Consider the following 22,324-nt stretch of genomic DNA (forward strand, 5'->3'; position numbering starts at 1 on the left):
GGGGTGACACAAGAGTGCATTACTCAGGCAAGAAAACAGGACAAATTGGAAGTTGGAAAGACTAATTCAACAAACTCCCACAGACAGGGATGCACCCAGAAAGCAGAGCTTTTGGACAACATTTGGAATTCCAGGACGTTTTCCTGTCCATCCTTTGAGAAGAGTCCTACTCAGAATGGTGCTGTTGCATACAATTGCTGCCAAGAATTTCATAGTCATATGTAGCTCATGCCTTAAAAAAGTGAAGTTAGTACCTCTCTTGTAGTAGTTACACTAATGAGAAAGGGTTTTACATGGTAATGAAAATTAACATAGACATTTTTAAACTTTTTAAAAGCTTCAAAAAAGTTTTTATGAGATGTTGCTCAAAATGCTTTAAAAAGAATTGCCTGCTGATCTGTATATCAGCAAAATGTAATTTCCTATAAAACTTCTTGTAAATTTGTAATTCACAACAGGTCAAAAATGCAGATTGTGATTTTTCCCCTGCCAGCTGATTCCAGCAATTCAAAGGCTTAATTTATGGAAACATTTAAATGCCTTGCTTATTGTATAACTCCATTTTGATGTAAATTCACTGACTCCTTAAAAGCACGATCAAAATTGTCCAGCAGCATTTAGAGAATTTGTATATATATATTTCTCTGTGTGTATGTACTTGATAAACACCTTTTTAAACATAATTCATTTTCAACTGTGAAATTACTTCTTCTGTCTTAAATTCTGGCATACATAATTTGCTGGACAGAGTTCTTACCGTTACTTCTGGGGATGCTAGCAGCACAACATACATTTCTCTTGTCTTAGAGTTACTTTGGCCAGACTACTCCCAAACAGCTTGAGCATGTATGCCTGGAGGACTGTGTTGTAGCAATTTATTCACGACTGGTCACTTTCTCAGGAAAAAAAAAAAGAAAAAAAAAAAAAAGAGTTGAGGAAACAACCACTCCTAATGGCAAAATGTAAAATTAATGTTTCCTTAAATAATGTAAAAATCAAAGGGGAAGAGCACCTGAGGGTTTTTCTCCAAACTGACCAACTGGGGGTGGCCATTCAGATTTATTTTTTTAAGTACTGTAAATGCAGAATTATAATATCTTCTCAGTAAAATGAGTTTTGGGTTATTCTTCTGATTTTGAAATGCTTTCTTACTTAGAATTATTGATGGACATGATCTGATGCCCTTACTTCAAGGAAAAGTAACCAGATCCAAGCATGAATTTCTCTTCCATTACTGTAATGCATATTTAAATGCAGTGCGCTGGCATCCAGGAAACAGTAAGTAAACTTGCCTGTTCACATTTTAAATATTTCATATAATTTTTATTGCAGCTTGAAAAGAATCAAGAAAAAGCCCTGGGCTATAGTAACAAATAAATTGTTTAAAATATCTAGCCTTTATCCTTCCTTTTCACTTTTCTTTTTGCCAGAATGTGCCTATTCACCATTTTACTGTTTGACATTAGTTTTTTTGCTATGCATTAATGCTACATATCAGTACAGTACTGAGATCTGTGGTATCTGAAACTATTTTTTTTTTTTTAAACTTGCTGTCCTGGTTTTGGCTAGGATAGAGTTAATTTTCTTTCTAGTAGCTGGTACAGTGCTATGTTTTGGGTTCAGTATGAGAAGAATGTTGATAACACACTGATGTTTTCAGCTGTTGCTAAGTAGAGTTTAGACTAAATCAAGGATTTTTCAGCTTCTCCTGCCCAGCCAGCAAGAAGGCTGGAGGGGCACAAGAATTTGGGAGGGGACACAGCCAGGGCAGCTGACCCAAACTGGCCAAAGGGGTATTCCATACCATGGGACGTCATGCCCAGTATATAAACTGGGTGAGTAGGCTGGGGGTGGATCACTGCTCAGGAACTGACTGGGCATCAGTCAGCAAGTGGTGAACAATTGCATTGTACATCACTTGTTTTGTATATTCCAATTCTTTATTGTTATTTTATTATTATTATTATTTTCTTCCTTTCTGTCCTATTAAACTATCTTTACCTTAACCAATGAGTTTTACTTTTTTCTGATTCTCTTCCCCATCCCACTGTGGGTGGGAGGAGTGAGTGAGCGGCTGTGTGGTGCTTAGTTGCTGGCTGGGGTTAAACCATGACACTTGCCCAAGAGAGAGTCTGTGTTACAGAATGAAGTAGTCAAGGTTAACTGTTACATCTTCCTGAAAACATACAGGTAATAGGATGGCTTGCTAAATAACAGCACAAGCACAGGTGATGTCAGCCTGGCCATTTTTATTATTGCGATAGCAAAGTATAGGAGAATCGCTGAGTCAGTCATAATTATCCAGTAAATGAATACAGTATTGCAGGGTCCCTTTTCATGCTTTTTATGAATGATATAATTCCACTTTGTAGGCCAAGGAAAAAAGCATCTCCCACTGATTTGTTCCTTTTTACCTAACAGCTCACTGTTTCTGGTATCAACTTCCACATTAACCAAAGCATATTTCCCTTTCTATAAAAATCTCTGTGCTGAATGAAGTCAAACACACATTTGTCTCATCTCAGTTGACACTCAAAGTGACGACTTGTGCTACAGCTTCAAGATGATGAACCAAGACAAGCTTTGGTTTAACATTTTTTGCTTTAAATACCTTGGGAAAGGACTTGCTTAGTTAGTAGTTAATGTGCAAACTTAAAATGAGTTGGAAACTTTATCTTGGTCATTTGTAGGCTGACTCTTTACCTGTCTTGGACTTTAAACTAGGAAAAGGGAAAATGTTACATAACAACATTTATTTACCACTACTTCGCCCATATATCTTGCATTTGATAGTCATAAGGAAGAGCCAAGCAATTGGAAGACGTGGTTATCTAGTACCATTTTGTATCTGAGGTTGGATGAAATTACTCTGCCTCATGATGAGGAGCAGACAGAGCTCCAGGCAGGCAGAGAAACTGTTTTTCTCAAACATACACCTTTACAAGATGACGTACCCCTTGTCTGAGAAAAGGGTCAGCTTTGTTGTTCACTGAAGGGGAGTTTAGGGGCAACAATGTAGACTGTGATTCTCACTTTATCCTTTCTCCAAGGCAATCGAAAGAGAAAGCCCACTCAGAACTGGGCAATAACATTTTCATAACACTGGCCTGTTTTTGTATGGAAGGTTGTCGTGGTTTAACGTGAGCTGGCAACTAAGCCCCACACAGCTGCTCCCTCCCTCCCTCCCAGTGGGATGGGGGAGAGAATTGGAGGAGTAAAAGTGAGAAAACTCAGGGGTTGAGATGAAGACAGTTTCATAGGGAAAGCAAAAGCCACACATGCAAGCAAAGCAAACCAAGGAATTCATTCCCCACTTCCCATGGGCAGGCAGATGTTCAGCCATCTCCAGGAAAGCAGGGCTCCATCATGCCTAGTGCTTACTTGGGAAGATAAACACCATCACTCCCAACATTCCCCCCTTCCTTCTTCTTCCCCCAGCTTTATATGCTGAGCATGACATCATATGGTCTGGAATACTCGTCTGGTCAGTTGGGGTCAGCTAAAGCAGAAAAGGCCTTGACTATGTAAGCACTGCTCAGCAGTAATGAAAACACCTCTGTATTATCAACACTGTTTTCAGCACAATTCCAAAACATAGCCCCATACTAGCTACTATGAAAAAAAATAGCTCTATCCCCGCCAAAACCAGCACAAAGGGGTTTTGATATACTACCTTGTCAGCCTACATTGTAGTGTGAGAGTAGGCAATAGCCAGATATTCCTCTTACTCTCTTTTGTACCAATCCCCTGGGAGTGCTCAACACTTTCTTCTTTCTTCCTTGTCCAGTCTCAGATCTTCAAAAGTGCCTTTTCCATGTAGACAATGAGATCATATTTATAAAGTTATTTGTTGCAGTCAGCTGAAGGTTTGCCCCTGTTTATCTCTCTCCCATGTGTTGTTATTGTATAAATATACTTGCATTACAGATGTACACACCTGATGCTATCTGCGTTGCTGTGGGTATTCATGTGGAAAAACAAGTATGGTTGGTTTTTCGTCTGATATCTCAGTAGCTCTATATAAAGCAACCAATTAAGTTTAAAGTGCACTATATTACTAGTTAGAGTATTGTCTTCTAGCCTCCCACCACAGTTCACTCTTCACAGCTAATCTCAGGGTTCATCCATAGTCACTATATCTGCTATCATTAAGTGATATTTTAGTATGGGAAAATGAACACAAGTAAAGCAGAAATATAATGCAATGTGCTTTTTTTTTTTTTTTCGTGGAGAAGCGATTATTTCAAACATTTAATTCAAAATGTTGCAGAGCTTTTGCCTAGCAGCAAAGAACTAAATTAGAAGTATCCTATAGCAACAGTTCATTCCCTATACTTAGGAATAGATCCAGGAAAGTGAATGAGGCCATGTTCATTAAAGACAGACTAGAAAGCTGGAAAATTCTGCAACTTTCACGTCACCTCAGAATGCTACTATTATCAGTACAAGGCTGTAAGTCCTCAGGGTTTCAGTACAGCCTGATCACCATTCCTAACTCTACATGTATTCCATGTCAAATATGCTTTATGGCCTAAATAAGGACCACGTTCCTTCATGAGCATGCACATTTTCCAGTATCCAGAAGTGACTGTAGGATCTCGCATCTTTTAGTTTCACCTTGGCAATGACTGTAGTCAGGTGAATAGCACTTGATTCACAGAGGACTGCCAGAAGCAGATACTTAATATTCTTAAGGATAGTCTTGAAGAGGTGATATTCCTTATCTAAGAAGAATCAGGAAATTCTTGAAAAAAATGTCATCAAGGAACAGTTGTCTCTTTTGGTGTACTGTAAATGATCTTTTAGACCAGGAAAGACCTGTGTTGTTCTTGGTCTGTGTTCCCCAGATAGTTAACAAGGTTGACTAACAGCTACTTTGGAACTGTGTAATAACATATTACCTGCAGATTATGCCTGTACGTATGGGCCAAATGCTGACCAGCACTGCCTCCCACTAGACCTGAGGGTTAGCGGAGGAAACCGTGGTAGTATGAAATGAATAACCCCAGCCATGTTCAGCATCTTCTGCACTGCTCTGGTGATGGGCCCTTATTAGAAGGACCCAATTGTCCAACTAGTCTGAGACTACATTATAGACTACTGATCCCTGCATTAAACATGTAATTTCTATGAATTTTAAAGATGCACTTTTTGAAGAACAAAGCAGCAACAGCCAGAAATTCATAGAAGTTGAAAGCTTACAACTGTTAAGGAAAATGTTATTTATTTATTAACTAAAGTACAATCCATTCTAAATAAAGGGTAAAGGTCCATATATTGCATGTATGCACATAATAATGCATATATTCTCATATTTCTTACTCTATTTGTTTTGTGGGAAGTCTTAGTTTGTATGTCAGCTTCAGCTTACATATTCACTTTTTTACCTAGACGCTCAAAGTGTAGGATTAGCTTTGATCCTAAGGATAAATGCATATACCAGGAAGTGAGAGGAAGCAAAAGTTCTGCTTAGCCATTTGGTCCCTTGTTGCCTCCATCACTCCACAGTTCCCTTAGTAACTTTATCTTTGCCATTGTTAGATTTCCACTGTGCTTCAGTCCAAAAACCCTTTTTCTGACTCTTAGGCTATTTATATGAAATGGGTAAATTTAGTGTCCATCAAATTTATAGTACATGCACACCTTTCCCTTGCTTGCAAGCTTCTAGAGTCTGACTTAAGCAGGTGTGTTTCTTGCATCATTCACAGAAGGTCAGAAACTTCAGTGTGAACAATTACCATTTTACATTTATATATTTAGAGGCTAAGCATTCCTCATAACCAAATCAATACACATCTTCATTAAGATGTATTACTTAGGTCAGTTATTGCATACACAATATACTTTCCCTTTCATCAGCCCTTTGAAGGAGCATTTAGAGGACGTGCTATGCAATGCTCCTCTCAACCAAGACTTCAAAATTTGAGCCTTATCCTTTCTAGAGAGACATGAGGAAAAGAGTCTCTTTTCTACTTCCCTTCTCTTTCTCAGCCACAGTAAGCTAACACCATTTTTTTTCTTCATCTCTCTTTGATTCAGGTACATTTTGCCTGATACTAAAAAATAATGCACGTTATTCTTCACATTCTGAATTAAAAAAGGAATGAAATATCAGGCAATTTTCTTTGCTTATGATTCATGTCTTGCTCTCACAGACTTGTGCATGCTGACACTTGCTATCAGTGCCTTGGAAACAGCCAAGACATACAGTCCTGGTCCTTGGAGTATGATTTCCTGTTATTTTGAAACCTCATAAATACGTGTAATTTAATTGATCTGTTAAAAATACAGAGAGGAAGACATGCTAAAACAGTGTCAGCAAAGTACTGTGATTTCCCATTATTAATGCTTATTCTCCAGGGCTGCCTGGTGTACCGTGTAAGTACCAATATATGAAAGCAACACATTTGGAAGAAAAACCAAAACTTTTCTTTCTGCCTAGTAAGGTGTAATAATTTAGGGTTTTTTAATCATTAAACATTTACATTTAAAACAAAGGAAGTGTGGGATCTGCCTTTACTTTCTTGAGCTGAGCCACCCAAAGTTTTATGTAGCTTTCTGTTGATTGTGTGTCAGATGATGCTTTGGCCTATTTTAAGTCTGATCACGTGTTCTGCTAGTGCAAGGAGACCAGTACTTGTGTATTTGCTATAGTTACAATTCAGCATAACTGAGTACTGAAAAACTATCAAGAGCTCTGTTTCCAGAACATTACTGGCATATGAATCAGTACTATTAAAAATGCATTGCTATGACAACTTAATTATGAGGAGAGAATTCATCAAATACAGAGCAAATCTACAGTTGAATGGAACTACCGCATCTTTCAGACTCCTCTGATTGTGTGCAAAATTTTAATTTGATGAGGAAACGTCTTGTAATCCTGTGTAATAAACACTGAGAAATGTAATGCAATGCAGTCTGTACTACAAAGAAATAATAATCTTCACAGTATTTTGGTACTTCTAATAAAAATATACTAATGTTTCTGATAAATGCTAGAATGACTTTACTAGCAGCACTTCACCTTTTCTATTTCAAGATGGATTTCATTATTCAGTGGTGAGTGTCATTCAGTAAACAAAAGAAAAAGACTTGCAAAGGCAAGTTAAATTGAAGCACACCAGACAATAGAACCAAACTAGCTTTTCATGCAAATATAATGACTTTTAAGGACAGTAGAAGTTCACTGAAAAACTCTAAAGAGAAATATTGCACTTTGCCTGACTTAACAAATAGGATACATTTCAATTAGTGCTTATTCTGAGTTTGCTGTATGTTGTGATCTACTGCAATTACTGAAAGTAGTTCAGTCAAACTCACCAACCAGGGCTTCCTTCTATATTCTCACAGAGTTCAGAGCTATTCTGACTCCTGGCTGTTGCAATGTCCTCCAGCATCCAACTGTCTGCGGTATTTCATGAGACATATTTTGTTCTTTGGCTAGTGATGATGGGATCTTCCCAGTCATGCATTTAGCCTTTTCTGCAGTTTCAGCTGTTACAGGTTAAAAACAAACAAAAAGAGAAGGAGAGAGGAATATTTTCTCTTTTGCAGTTTTCAGACTGGATATGTAGGATAAATTTACAGAATAGTGAGGTTTTTTAAGAGGTTCCTCCAGGTGTAGTTTCACTAAAGACATTGGAGTCATAATAAAGAGAGGACAAAGCAGGAAAAATCTGCTCAGAAGGGCCGTTTTGTAACAACTTCTGGTTTGGACAGCTACAGCCTTTCTTGTGAAATGGAATTATAATGAGATCTGTTTCTGAAGAAATGAAAGAAGGAAGAGGAATACCTTGCACTTTTCCTTACCTCTCGAAAGGATTATGATATGCACTCTGTAAAAGGTAATAAGTGTTACCTTATTAATTAAGATGGCTTGCATTATTTACAATGCTATTCTTAGCTTCATTTTTGGTAATATCACATTGAGTCTCAATAGTTAAAAACTGTAAACCGAATTCATATGCTTAAAGAACACTAACTTGTGAACACAATATTGTCCTGAGAGGGAAAGTGCAGGAGACAGAGTCTAGGCAGGTAGCAAAAACTGGGAAACCTCTATGAAGCTCTACAGAACCAGCTTAATTTTTCTATGGTCAAGTTCTCAGTGTGATAGTAGGTGAGGCTAGCAGTTGTCACTAGCAAATGGACATGCATTAATTTGTACATGAGAGATATTTTGGATTGTTAGTGATGACAATACACCTTTATTTGAAAATGCCAGCCCTTTATTGTTCAGTCCTTTTGGAGCATTTAAGAAACATAATCATTCAGACATCCACAAAGTAAATTAGCAGTTCTGTTTTCTGTGAAGTAGAAAATATTAGAGATATCTCTAAATATTTGGTATTTTAAAGACATCTCTTAATACTGCTTCTACTTTCTTAATATAAACAAGAAATTTCACTTCATACATTCTCTGAAGCCTCATAAGTAGGTTTCCACCCTCTTTCTCATGACTTTCTTAGTAAAAGGAGAACAATTTTTTTCATTGTGTTCTTTGCCATACGGTGAATGAATGCTATGGTAGCTTCATATGTAAACTGTGGGATGTGCTTGTCATACCCAGTAGACTCATTGGCAGAACCCATACCCTTGCCTAGGTTTTTCCTATTCTTTTCCTTGCTTCCCTGAGGAGCTTTTTCCATTTATGGTTTACTTGCCTTCTCTGTGGTGAACAAAGGACTTAGGATGCTGTTACAGATTAGTAAGGATTCACATCAACTCTGAGAATGCCAGCAGTTAGTTACTTGCTTTCATTGCTTAACAATACAAAGGAAGGTAAATTTAATAGAAGTTTGATCCAGGACTTTCTTCTTTTGCACAGCATCTTCAAAGGGAGAGATAATACTACCATGTGACTATAACTGCTGTCAAGGAAACATTTTGTTTTCTTACAAAGAAATGTCTTTTTTTAATCAAATCTTATCGTACCAACCTCATATCTTTTCTCAGAAGAGAACAGATGGGAAAGGATAAGAAAGAAAGGATAAACATTTGAAGGAATAAGATTTGCCTATTGTCACAAAAATTTTAGCTAGAAAGAATAGACTTCTTTAGTCATAGTAAAATTGAGGTAGGAACACTTTTGTCTCAGAGAGCCATTCCCCCAGGGAAAGACCATGGTAAATGTCCTTTGACATTGTCATTATACACACAGACTTTCAGTGATCATATCATAGTGCTTTTTCTTCATATAAAAATAGCAGCCATAACATACTGGTCTGTTGAATCCAAGATATCCTGACCTAAATTAGTAATGTTCTTAGTGAACAGGGAAAGGTTGACAAGTTTCAGTGATTGTATAAAGGCAAAGACATTTAAAGTAGCTAATTCAGTATTATTTAAACTTCAGCTTGAATGGCTTGCTGTCAGATATTGTGTCATGCACTTGTGACAGTAGAAAAGAAAAATCTACAGACTTTTTTTTCTGTATACTCCACAGCTAACACTTAAATAGAAAAAAATGTCTGAGTCAGAACAACTGTCTGATAATTTTTTATCTATTTATAAATTTAGCAGTAGTCAAAACAAATATAAATAACAACAACTACATAAAAAAGTAGGTAAAAATGCACTGCAACTTTCAAAAATTAATTTCAGCTTACCAAGTAACATAAAAAGTGGGTCTTTAACAATTTCTGGAGCATTACACTTCCAAAAATATCTTTAGTTCAGTGTTGGATTTGAGCCTGCAGCATTCTACATGTTACATTCAGAACATAGTGCTGATTCATCCTAATTTTAAAATTTGATTCAAATGGCATATGTTGTCTTAGGCAATGTTCTTCAAGGGAAGTAGTTAATGCATGCTCAACCTACATTGAGTATTCTGTGTGCCACAGCCTGTAACATCCTATTACTCCTAGAAAATAAAGTATTTGTTTATTAGAGAAATTCCCTGGAAACCTGACTATCACGAGCAAGGTGACTTCTCAGTATGCCATAAAAGACAGTGCCATGAAAGGCAGAAGAAATAATTATAGAAGAAAACAGTGGATGCTTGGAGGGTGGGTGCACTTGGACAATATTATGCTGGAGGCCAGTATGCATCTGTGGATGATGTGCACTCTGTACTGTGTAGTTGCTTCTGAATGTATGTCTTGATCAGTACATTGAAAAGATAACACAACCTGAATTATTCAATAATCACTGTAAATGTCCTCAGCCTGAGAAAAGCTCACATCCCAGTACAAACAGTGGCCTTTCTGTTGATTTCAGAGCTTTTTATGTGGTCTTAAACTATTAGAGGACACATAATGCATTACATTTTTCATGTCTCTTTTGTTAAGACATCCAGAGTTTCCTAAAACTAAAAGGAAGAAAAAAATCCAACCTTTTAAAATACAAAAAATTTTTGAGTATGTATCTTTGAAAGCATTTAATCCAATTATAAATAACCATCAGAAGTGTTCGTATTTTGAAGCTAGAAAATATGCAAAAGTCAATATATTACTGTGTCTCTGTAATGCAGCTTAAATGTGAAAAAGTTTATAAATCATTATCTCGTAATCAAGTGAGAAAATTAAGTATGTTTGAATGCTGCAAATGATTATTCCATTAGTGGGTACTCCTCAAACTTAAGATGTTGGGAAATGATTACCACTAACAAGGACAGTGTCTACAGGCACAACAGCCCAAGTGTTCCCCACTAAGTATTTCTTCATGTTGTCAAGCTTAATAAATCTGTGTTATTGCCACGGCATGGAAGGTTCAGCAACAGGTTTGTACCTAATCAACATGTGAACCTCAGTACTTGGCTGAGCCTGTCAATGCAGTCTCTGCCTAGACACACAAGAAGAAGTTCCCGTGACAATTATACGTCGTCTTTCCTAACCAATTTCAAGCAATTTGTTCACTTTGTGGACTAAATTGACCTCAGATATATCCTTACCACTACTCATTGTTAGATTTTATATTTCAGTTGCTACATATTTGGACAAGGTGTATGAGAATGCGTTGTATCTCAGGCAGGTAGAGGAGCACCTTTAGGAAGGCTTAAACTATCTGCATTCTCGGTCATCCAAGGATCTACATGGCTGTGTAATATGTCTGTATAGGGGCATCTTTTTCATCCTCTGACAAATTTTGTTCTGTTGATGGGGAGATGGTTGTGGAAGCAGATAACCCCTTCTAGATTTAAGTTTTTGGTCTTTTGTGTTAGACAGACAAGAAGAAAGTAATGATCCAAAGTTCTGAAGTTAAAAGTAGACAGACCTGTGAGATTCAACAAGACAGGAAAACCTTTCAAAGTGAAGGTGAGGATCTGGGTGATAGGAAGATTGTTTACCAAGTTCATCTGACTGGCCTGACTTTCATTTGAATGCAGTTTGATTGGGAGATTTCCTAATCTCTAATCCTAACTGAATTTCAGGTTCCTTTTTATGTCTACACAGCCTAAGTGCCAAGACCTCGGTTAGGAATACTGACTCAGTATTAGTAAAGAAACAGAGTTTAAGCCTGGGCATGTTCAGCGTGAATGCCAGCCAGTTAGAGACATCTTTGGAAGTGTACGAGAAAGTTTAGCAACCATGTAAACATTGCCTGAATTTGTATGTTTTAATTAATCACTAGATTGAGGTTGTGGTAAACATCTGACAGTGTGCAATCCACTATAGTATGAAGCAGAGTGGATTACTGCAAGGCACTGCTGAATGCTAAAACAAACCTGTTTTACAACTGAAAATCATTTATGTAATCGATTTTCTTTTCCATTGCAACAGAGGAGGAATATGTGTATGGTAACTTGCATTGTGGAGAATAGCATAAAAATGCATAGAAGAAGGAACCACGGTAGTGAATACAGTAAAAAAACATTTCCTGATGTTTCCTGTTTCTGTTACTATTGTCACAGATCTTTAAGGAGTATTTTGACAAAGAAACCAGCTAAAATCGAGAAATGAAGACTGAGTTTGCAGAACTATGAATTAAAAATTGAATGTAGGCTTCAAAAGCCAAAAAGCAACTACCAGTATGCAGATGTTTGCATTTCACAATATCCTTTGAGTGCTGTCATGACTTAACTGCAGTAAGGAGGGAGGGCATATATAAAATCTATGTCTTGTCATGTAATGCCAAAAGCACTTTCAGTAGTTTTGAGGAAGCACAATGTGTAACTAAATGACTTTAGGCTGCAAGCTGGTTTATATTATATTTATTTATAATACTTCCTAAAATAATGGGTTAAGGTCCTTAAAGTAAACCATAATGTATGGGAACATGCTCTTAGACCAGTAAAAAGGTGTAGGATTTCATGCTCAAGGATGAGGCTGTCTTTGTTTAACTCATCTTTATAACTGTCTTGTGTAACAGAGCCTGGACCTCATAGTGCAACGATAAATAATAAATGTTGGATTAAGTTTGTGACATAAGTGCCCTCTTCAAAGATACGTTGAGGCATGCTGGAATTACTACATTGAATTATACAGTTAGTTAAAAATAGGAGATCAAGCCAAAGAGAACAAACATTGTCTCTGCCATTTCATTCACAGCAGTGGTCTACCTACCCTCCTTCAACTGTGCTTCAGAGACTGGAGAGAAAAAAAAACAAACGAGAATTCATTTTGCCGCTCATGTATCATGGGGAAAAACTCAAAAAAACCCCACCATTCGTGGCCAATTAAAATGGCCGACTAGAAGTTTTAAGTTAGAATCTGGGTTATAGTAATTTCTAGGAGAGAAATCAGACACTACCTGAAGTCCTAGCAATTTTGTCTTTTTTACATATAAAAGTGTAAGGAGATACAATGCAGAGAATGAGGTACAATGGCCAGTGTTTCCCAGCTCCATTGCTGCTTGCTTCTAGTTTGAGATGAACTCACTCCATGGCTGATTAAATCTCAGCTGAGCACTTTGGACGTTGTGTAGGACTATTCTATGCTGCTGAATCTTTCTGGCAGGCCCAAGAGGTGGGAAGGGCTTTGTTCAAATACTGCACCCAGGTCCATGCACCACATAGATCAAAACCACCTGGATATACTAGGTAATATGTCATGTATACATATCCATGTATATGCCAGAAGAAGAAAAGGCAGCAAGATTTTACTGATGGGATGTTCACTAACTGAGGAATTTATGCTTGGAGTTAGAAGATGTTGCTAAGCAGACGTGAGTTTAATCTTCAGGGAGTAAGTTCTGAATCCCGAACACTGATTCTTCTACAAGGTAGAGTTGTCCTGTGAACAGGACACTTCCCTTAGACTTGGCAAAACTTGCTTCAGGTTTCTTCTTCCTAAAGACCTTGAGACAACCTTAGATATATCACTCACAGCGTATCCATCAGTATCAGTGTAGCAAAGAAATAAAAGAGTTTTTACTAACTGTTTTGTTAAGCAACAGCACAGATCACTGAAAAAATAATTTACTCAATTTTTTTTATCAAATAGTTTGAAGTAGGAGATTTGATGGGAATTGAGGAGCATACATAGATCCTTGCTTAAACAGTTAGTTGAGCACACAGCAGCTTCAGTCACAGATTACATTGTACTTTACTAAATTTAAGCACAAGGTTATTATTTGTATTCTTAAGCTAAGGTAGAAATACATTGTTGAACTGAAGGAAAACAAGATGAAATCATGCTCTCAGGAAATTCACAGGGATTTTAATATTCACTTCAGTGTACCACAACTCTACAAAAGGTGTAGGAAATGCAACAGGTAATTGAGGAACGAGGCAACCCAAATGAACTCTGAGACAATCATCTGCACCAAAATCTTTATTTAAGATAATTAAACTCCAGCAAAAGTTCGTGAAGGATATGTATTTGAAAAAGTTAGTAGATAAAACACTAAGTGAAAGGAGTGTGCCAATAAAATGTCTTTGTCTTCCGCATTAAAGGAAATGAATGATAGTAGCACAAAAGTTACAATAGAAGACACCATCCATCAAGAGAGCTCTTAAAAAATACATTGTAGGGAACAATTGTGCGGTGGCAGGGGGATGAATTAGATGACAAAAAGAAAATTCATTTGAAATATCTGAAATGAGTTTTTGTTCTTATTTGCTACAACTGGAACAGAGGAGACTGCATACATTAATATGAGAAAGACACTGGCATCATACAAGCAGAGTCAATGCAGATGTACTGTAGCTAGTGACTATATTTCAAAGGTCACAGAATGATCATTAAGGATGAGTAAGACTTACTAAAAAAAGTATACAGATGTAATGTATATGAACAAGGAAGGCAAACCTCTCTGTATTTCCTGATTACATCAGTTAAATATGTAGGTTTTACATATCCTTGAGAGGAGGAGATGTTTAACCCACTATCTATGAACACTGTGGGATCTTCCATAAGCAGCACCCCCTGTGATATTTGATCTTATAAAGCAAAATTGAAGATGGACTAGAGAATGCTGGAGAGACAAGAAGTTCAACTCTCTAACTTGGGGTGACACTTCACTCTAAAAGTGACTCCAACAGAACTGTAAGTGACTCCAGCCCTGGCAGTGCATTTATTGATGAAGCAACGTCTTCCAGCGCCCAAGCAGAGAGAGCAGAGCTAGGTGCTGATAACAGGGTCCACCAATAGTTCCAGGCTAGGCAAAGTGGTGGTTCAGGTTCAAAATCCATCCAGGGAGTCCAGTCGGGAGCAGGAGCAGAGACAGAGCTGGAAGAAAGGCTACGACCTAGGGCCATCCAGAGACAGGGCTGGGAACTGGCTCTCCTGCAGCACTGCTCCAGCAGGGACTGATGGCCTCAGGCTGAGATGAAATGGGAATCCTGGTCCATGGGCAGGGTGCGTGGATGGGGTCTGCCCTAGGGCTGTGCAGGGCCAGTGAGGCTCTTTGGTGCCTTCAAGGCTCTTGACACCTCAGATTTTTAGCAAATTCTGAGGATGGTGGTGACAACTTGTAGATGTCTACAGTGCAAACACCTACAGCTGAGCTAGCCTGAGCTGATCACTCTCATCAAAAGAGAAACAAGCAGAGTTCTTCTCACCCTAAAGCAGACTTCTAACAAAAGTAAGAAGCAGATCAGTATAGGCTGGTAACTAGCTTACATAAAGACCTCCACATTGCAGTGATCCAAAATTAGGTGAGGTGACCAGATTGTCAAATTGCATACTAAGTGTCAGCATAGCGATGACAAATAAATCCTACTCAATACCTTCAATTTAAAATTAGAAATGCCTTGCCACCTTTTTCACAATGTGAAAAAAAAATATTATTTTGATAAGTGTCAGGAATGACACTATGGGAGTCTTCTGAAGTTGACTGGGAATTTTAGGACCATGTCATTTAATTAGTGTCACTTTTCTTTGAAATCAGCAGAAGTTCAAATAAGAGCCTGTCTACAAATATGCAATAAATAAAATAGCCAGGTTAGACTGTGTAGTATATAAAGAGTGAATTCATTTTGTAGTACAGAGCGGCATTTTATCCATGCATCAGTGTCATGAAAGAACTGACAAGAATGGTCAGAAAAGAAAAACATGGATGAGATGCAGATCCTGATTTGAGTTACACTGGCATAAAGATCTTTAAAATCTAATTAAGAAAGTGCCACTTGCTTAGCTTGTTCAATTTTCTTTTTAACACAAGACTAAAACAGTCATTTACCTTGTCTGTTAGCTATCAGCTCTATGAGAATCTTTTTATTCTTTCTTACAGGTGTTGTTGGTGATTGGGGCAGCTCTTAATGTGGAGGTATAGGTGTCCTTCCCCAAAATCACTTTATAAACTTCCTTAAGTCTCATTAAACCTCATTCCTTGTCACCAACCTTTGTCTTAATAGCAACACACAGCAGCAAAGTAATCTATCAGAGAAGTTGTACAGAAACTTGTAGCAGTAAGTAACAAGTATCCATACATAGACATACCTTTTACTGATATTTACACATTTGCATGTTAGTCTACTGCAAAGTTTTTTCTTGCGATTTCCTCAACAGTAGAAGGCAAGTGCTGCAGACCACTTTTCTGGTTTTGCAGAAAAACACTGCAGGAAAAACACTGAAGTGTCAGCGTAATGTGGATTTATGTCTGTTCTCCACTGGTTCAGCTACACAATCCCATCAAAGACTTAAATAGCATCAAGTATCTAATTCACAATATGTAGGTCACAGGAGAAAATTCACTTTTCCTTCAGTAATAACTCATGAGTCTTCAGGCTACTTACAGCACTTTTTTGTTGGACAAAGAGCAGCCCCTTTCTCCTCTCTGAACTGTGTCCTTTTATTCAGTTCTCATCCTTTTCCCATCTGTTTATTCCCTTTTCCCTCCCCAGTTCTGAGCTTCTAGTCTCACTGATAGTGAATCTCTTTTTGGTTCTCTTAATTGATCAAACACTTGTGTGAGTCTTTCCCTTCTGCAACTGCAGAAGCTGTAATAAACTCTGACCCTCATGAGGGTTTTCCTGTCACTTGCCTTCTCGTTTTTTAGTCTCACAAGTTCCTTTACTTCCATTGTTCTCTCTAGAGAAGTCTCTTACCTTACAAGTGGGGTTTGATTGGTTTGGGGGGGGGGGGGAGTTTAAGATCTTTTTGGCTTCTTTCTTTGCTCCTGGTTTTCATCTTTGATGATATCAAGAAGACATACCTTTTTGCACTGCATGAAACATCTGAGTCACTTGTTACTTTTTCTTGCTGAAGTCCATTACAATCTTTTCATCTACTTGATTATTGGAAGAGATTTTGTTTCCCCTGCTTCCTAACTTGCTTTATGAGCATCACCTTCACTCTTTGTTTGCCCCCTTGGTTTTTTTTCCCCTCTCTCTCTACCTGATCTTGCCTATTTCATGGAGGTATCACAATCAAGAAAAGCCTCCAAAAATCCCAAGTTGTCTCCAAAATCTCTCGTTTGTGTTCAGTGTTTCAATCGCAACAGCTGGAAGAAGCAGAACAAGCATCAAGTGTCATTTACCTAAACCATCTCATTGAGTATTTAAATTTGCTATCTTGATCCTCATCTCAGAGCAGCTGCAGCTGAATTTGAGTGACACAGTATAGGCATATTATTTGTTAAGTGTGAAATAATGTAACTGCCAAAGGCAAGAAGAGCATTTTTTAGCTTGAACAGCCCCTACAAAACTGTTTATATCAAGCTCAAGAAAATTGACCTCATCGACTGATAGACATTTCTGCTAACAATACCTAGGTAGCAAAGTGTTTCCCCTGACAAATACTGTTAGTATGTTCTTGCCTCTGCTCTGCTCTGTGACAGTGGCAACTGAGTTATTGTTAAGCTCAGGCAGAGCCATTTATACCCTGGGACTTGCAGTGCTCCATGCCCTACCAGTGGTCCCCTACGTTGGGAGAGAGAGAAATACAGGGAAGGAAAAAAAATAAAATTAAATACTGTCCTTTTAAAAAAATATTTACCCTATTCCTAATCATAGGAAGAACATAAACCCAACTTCCTAGTTCAGTTGGTTAAGTTGAAGTGGAATAGAGACCTTCTCTTCTTTTTCTTTCTGTTTTTTGTCTTATTTGTACTTCCCTTTCTTCTGATTTAGATTGCAAAATAAGAGGCAGGAATGGCTGCAGCATGGAAGGCACAAGCCAAACCTCCTGTACACCAATCCAATGAATCATTCCTTATTAAAAAGAAACAGAAAAACAACCAACCAACCAAAGAGGCTCCCCCCGCAATGTGATTATTTGGATTACTTCATGCATGACTGAACAGTTTACTAGCCAAAATTATTTTGTATTAATTGACAGACCTGAAATAATCTTTCATCAAAACAATGCTGAACTCTCCATTTAAGTCCTATATAAGAACAGTTAAAATGTATTAATCTCATCTACAGCCCCAGGAGACCCTTCTCTGTTCTTGTTTTTAGTAGAAAGGAGATTTTAGCAAGTTATAGCACTTCAAAAGGGTAAAGCCTGTTTTTTTACTATGTCACACACATGCATTCCTTAAGCTGGAAATTAGGAGAGAGTCAAGGTTCTTTCCCTTTTCCATCACTTACTGTCGTCTGGAGAATAGCTGAAGATCTCTGCATCCATCTTGCATACCACCAAGACAAGAAAATATTCCCATTGCTTTTCTAAAACCCTTCTCTTCCAACTCAAGTATTCATGCTGACTGGAGAACTGTGAAATGAAGTTTGGTTTTTGCATAGAGGTCCAAAATGGCAGACTGCTGGATTTCTCTGAAATACCTTAACCTTGAGCAGGTCCATGTGAAAACAGAAAATAGACTTCTAAAAATTTTCTTAGGAATAAATTTTATAAAAGTTCCTGCTGATCATCTTTAAAAGAACATCCTGTGATATGTCCTTTTGGTGTTTAGGTTTAATTCAGGTTTTTGAGGGATTTTTGCATTGTTTGAACATATACTCATTAATCACATTATTCTGCATCACAGACCTTCAGTAAACTTCTGCTTTCCATTTCCTTAAATGTATTGGTTCCAAATGATAGGCTCATAAGAACCCTAATGAAATAAGTTTAAACTTTTCTATGCACCTCAAAACTCAACTTCCATTCTAAATGCTGGATGTTAGCATACCCCCAAGCTATCAGATAATATCCTTTTTGTAGTTCTAATTGACTTAATACCTGCACAATTTTTCCAACTTTTCTTTCTAATAAAAACAAAGGATGCAAAGTCCTATTTACTTTCAGCTATTCACCCCAAAATTTAACACCATTTGTAATGTTTTGCTAGTTATGGATTCTGCCAAAGACATGCATTTTCTAACAGTGGGACAAAAACTATTGTCATATACTTCAGATACTAAACTACACATACTATAATCTTTACAATAAACACAAAATTAAGTAATTCAGAATTTTTTTTTTATATTTAGGACTGGCTGATACTGAGATATTTGCACCATATCACTTAGAAATGATTGCTTTCTTTAACTCAATTTTTTTACTCTGGCAAAAGGAATCCCTTTGCTATGTTGTCATTTATGCTTAACTGATTCAATTTTCAAAATAAACAAAAGGGGTTTTTTCAGATTTCCTAAGTATCCTAGTAGCTTTTTAAAAGACAAAAAAAAAATAAAATTAGCTATCTGAAACACCCGTAAGGAAGCATAACTCATCTTTGTCCTCAACTTTTTAAAATAAAATAAATGAATATTCAGTATTCTTTGGCAGTGCATGGAATTCCAGGCTACCACATTTACAAAATTTCTACTTTTCACTTTTAAAGTAACTTTGCATAGTTATTTCTTTGTTTTTAGATGCACTTCTTGCTATTTAAAGGTTAAACATGCTATCAGTTTTCAGATTAATGATTTGGAATACTTCATTAGCATTCAGTGTGTCAAGGGGTTTTTTGACATCCAAAATTTGAAAAGTGTCTGGAGAAAATAATTTATAAACAAATTCTTGGGGGTGGTTTTGGTTAGTTCAAACTTGTCTGAAAATATTTGCAGAAGTTGCTTAGGACTTCCTTTGCATCTTTGTCTCGTACGTTTGCTCAGTATCAGGAAAATTGCTGTCTGAATCTTGCAGATCTGTTCGTTTCACTCAGAATGATTGCATCCACTTTATGTAAGAGAGTAATGATTGTCCTCAATTTATTTTCCGTTAATAAAATGTGTTTCTGAAGGACAGAAAGAACAAAAGACAAAACACAATTCTGAATAGGTTTCTCTCTGCTTTTTGCCATCTTTGGCAAAGTGGCTATGCTTTGCTACATTCTTAAATGTGTTGCTCTCTCGCTTCTTAACTGTCTCTCTTACTGACTCCAGTGGAAAACCAGTACATGCTAATCAATACTATTTCTCTCACAAGCAATAAAATAAAGCTTTTCTGTTTTCAAGGACTTTTGAATATAGGTTGGAAATGACGAGTAATTTTTTTTTTGTGCCAACATTATCTTCTGTCTTCAGCATGCCATTGACTGCTGCTTGGCTGAACTGAAAATTACATGGACCATTCAGCAAGTAAATAGATTCTTCAAACAAATCTTTAGCAAGTGCCTGGATTATATGCATCAGATTACTAGGGATGGAATTTTTTTCCAGGGCAACATATATTCTTCCATTACTGTTACTGTTAAGTAAGACTTCCAAATATGAGGCATAACATTGCATTATAGCACTTCCTCTTTTAGCAGCATAGTTTCTATACCCACAGATCTTCCCACTTGGGACTTTCTTCAACAAGAAAAGAAAACACTGTAAATGATCAGTCAATTCTTTTTGAAGATGATGATGAAGAATTCAGGAAAATAATTCTTTGTCAGCTGCTACCGTTCAGCAGATAATCTTCACTTTTGAACAGAATTCAGTGGAAGCTTCTTGTACCACAGCACTTACTCTAGATAATGAGGTCAGTCATGAGATTTCTGTCTTGACTTCAGCAGCCTAAGCATGGTTTCACTGTGTCTGGTATTTCTACTCCAGCAGTTGTTCAGCGTGATTATTAGATATCCACCAATGCGCAATCCTTTCTGTTTTAGAGGGTACTTAACACTGCAGTTTCTATCCTTAAGGTTTTAAAATCACTGCTACTACTGGGGTTTTTTATGGTTTTACTTCAAATACTGTATGTTCTGCACAGTTCTTTATGCAAGCCTCTTCTAGCAACAACAGATTCTCATAAACTAACATTATGTCTTTGAATATCACTCAGTTACTCTCCACCTACGCTGGGACATAATGTGCTGTCTTTTGACTGATATAACAATATAACGTAAGATACCCAGGCACTTAAAACAAGTATCTAAAAACCCCACAAATTTTCACTGAAAGAACAATGGAGTTACACATTTTTGAACTCAAGTAGCAGTTTTTTATTATCTCTTTGAGGAATTCACACAGTTATAAAAACAATATTTAGATTTTCTTTATAGTAACCAAATAGTATTCTCTATGTGCTATATATAGTTCTACAAGAATTTAGCAGCCGAAACCTTTTCTGAATTGTTAAATTATTGAAGAGCTGAATATATACCCGTATGTGATATCTGCTTCATATAAGGTTAGCAGAGAACCTAACAATTCTAAATGATTCTAAAGATATAGGAAGCGGGAAGAAAGGATTCAATCTAATAACAAGAGTTATCTGAAGAATGTCATTTTCCAGTGAGTTGCAGCTTTCATCTGCTACTGTGTAGAAACATTGAAGAGCTTGAGTTAGAGTGTGGGAGCTCACTGGCTACAGAGCACACTTGAGATAAAGGAAAATTCTGTGGGCAATTTAGATTGGTACGCGATGCCCAAAGGCATCTGAAGTCAAGGAGAGCCAGCTCCCCAATTTACAGTGAAGAACAGACTTGTTTAACTTGTTCTTCTACAGAAAGAAGAAACGAAATAACATGATCAAAATAGATGACAGTAGCAGCAAACCTATAAAGCTAGTCATAGATTAAATTCAGTAAAAGTGAGGTCCAAGCAATAACACACCAATAGCTTCTATTCTCTTCAAGAACTGCTTATCAGAAAACACCATTTAGCCATGACTGTTTAAGAACAATGCTATTTTAACAGAAATGACATCCCTATCCAGTGTGTCACTTCGTCTTGGAACCTGTCTGTTGGAGCTACGGTTGTCTGTATGAGAGGAGAAAGAGATGGGTGAAGGATAATAAAAGAGGAGTCTGTTAGGGATCGAACTCTGAGCAGTTATGTTCATAGCAGATTTGCTCGAACTAATTGCAACTTATTTTATTTTGAGACTATTTATATGTGCAACTTCAGTAGGTTTTGTTTTTCTTAACATGAGAAGGAAAGACGTATTCTGAGAGCTGAATAGGTGAAATTGTTGGGCAGTTCAGAGAGCTGGAGAATTCCAGGAAAAATGGACGCTAAATAAAGTAGCTGTGAAGCCTTGGGACAGGATCTTCAAGGGTTCTGCAGGCTTAGAGCTTGCCTGCTGTTTTAGAAGGGACCTGATATACTTGACTGTGGGGGAGCCCTGACAATTTTACTACTAACTTCACTGAGGAAGAGACATATAGTTATCTTTTTATATAAAGAGAGTTTACTATCCAGATGCTTTGCAGAACAAAGGTATTGTTAATTACTGAGAGATTAATTTGATCCTTGTAGTTAACCCTCTGACAAAATGAGATTTTATATCAGCTGAGAGAGTCTGGGAGAGAGCTCTCTCTTTTTAATATCGAGCCTTATACAGTTCATCAGCTTTACAGATTAGAAGTCTGACAGCCCTTTATGTCTCCTAGTATATTACACCGGCTGCTCCACAGCCACAGACACTGACAGATATGCTTTAGTTTTTATAATGCTTAGGAAATCGGTGGTTAAAGTCTGCACTGCTGTTCCTCCAGCACCACATGAGGTTCCAGATCCTCGCCGAAGCATCGCTGCAGTGCAACAGATGAACATTGCACAGTAACAGACTTTGCTCTCCCAGACCTCAGTGGTTTGTGCAGTATGAGCATGACATTA

General features: G+C 37.3%; 1 protein-coding gene across 8 annotated transcripts in view; it reads left to right on the forward strand.

Moving 5' to 3' along the window:
- Positions 1-22,324, forward strand: part of STS (steroid sulfatase) — a 113,783-nt gene that overhangs the window by 85,311 nt on the left and 6,148 nt on the right. For all 8 annotated transcript variants that reach the window (XM_075057597.1, XM_075057598.1, XM_075057596.1 and 5 more), the window contains one exon: positions 1,157-1,278. In XM_075057597.1, the coding sequence (XP_074913698.1) occupies positions 1,157-1,278 (122 nt within the window). The remainder of the gene's footprint in view (positions 1-1,156; positions 1,279-22,324) is intronic.

Source organism: Buteo buteo, chromosome 25 (genome assembly GCF_964188355.1).
Source record: "Buteo buteo chromosome 25, bButBut1.hap1.1, whole genome shotgun sequence".
NCBI classification, from domain to species: Eukaryota; Metazoa; Chordata; class Aves; order Accipitriformes; family Accipitridae; genus Buteo; species Buteo buteo.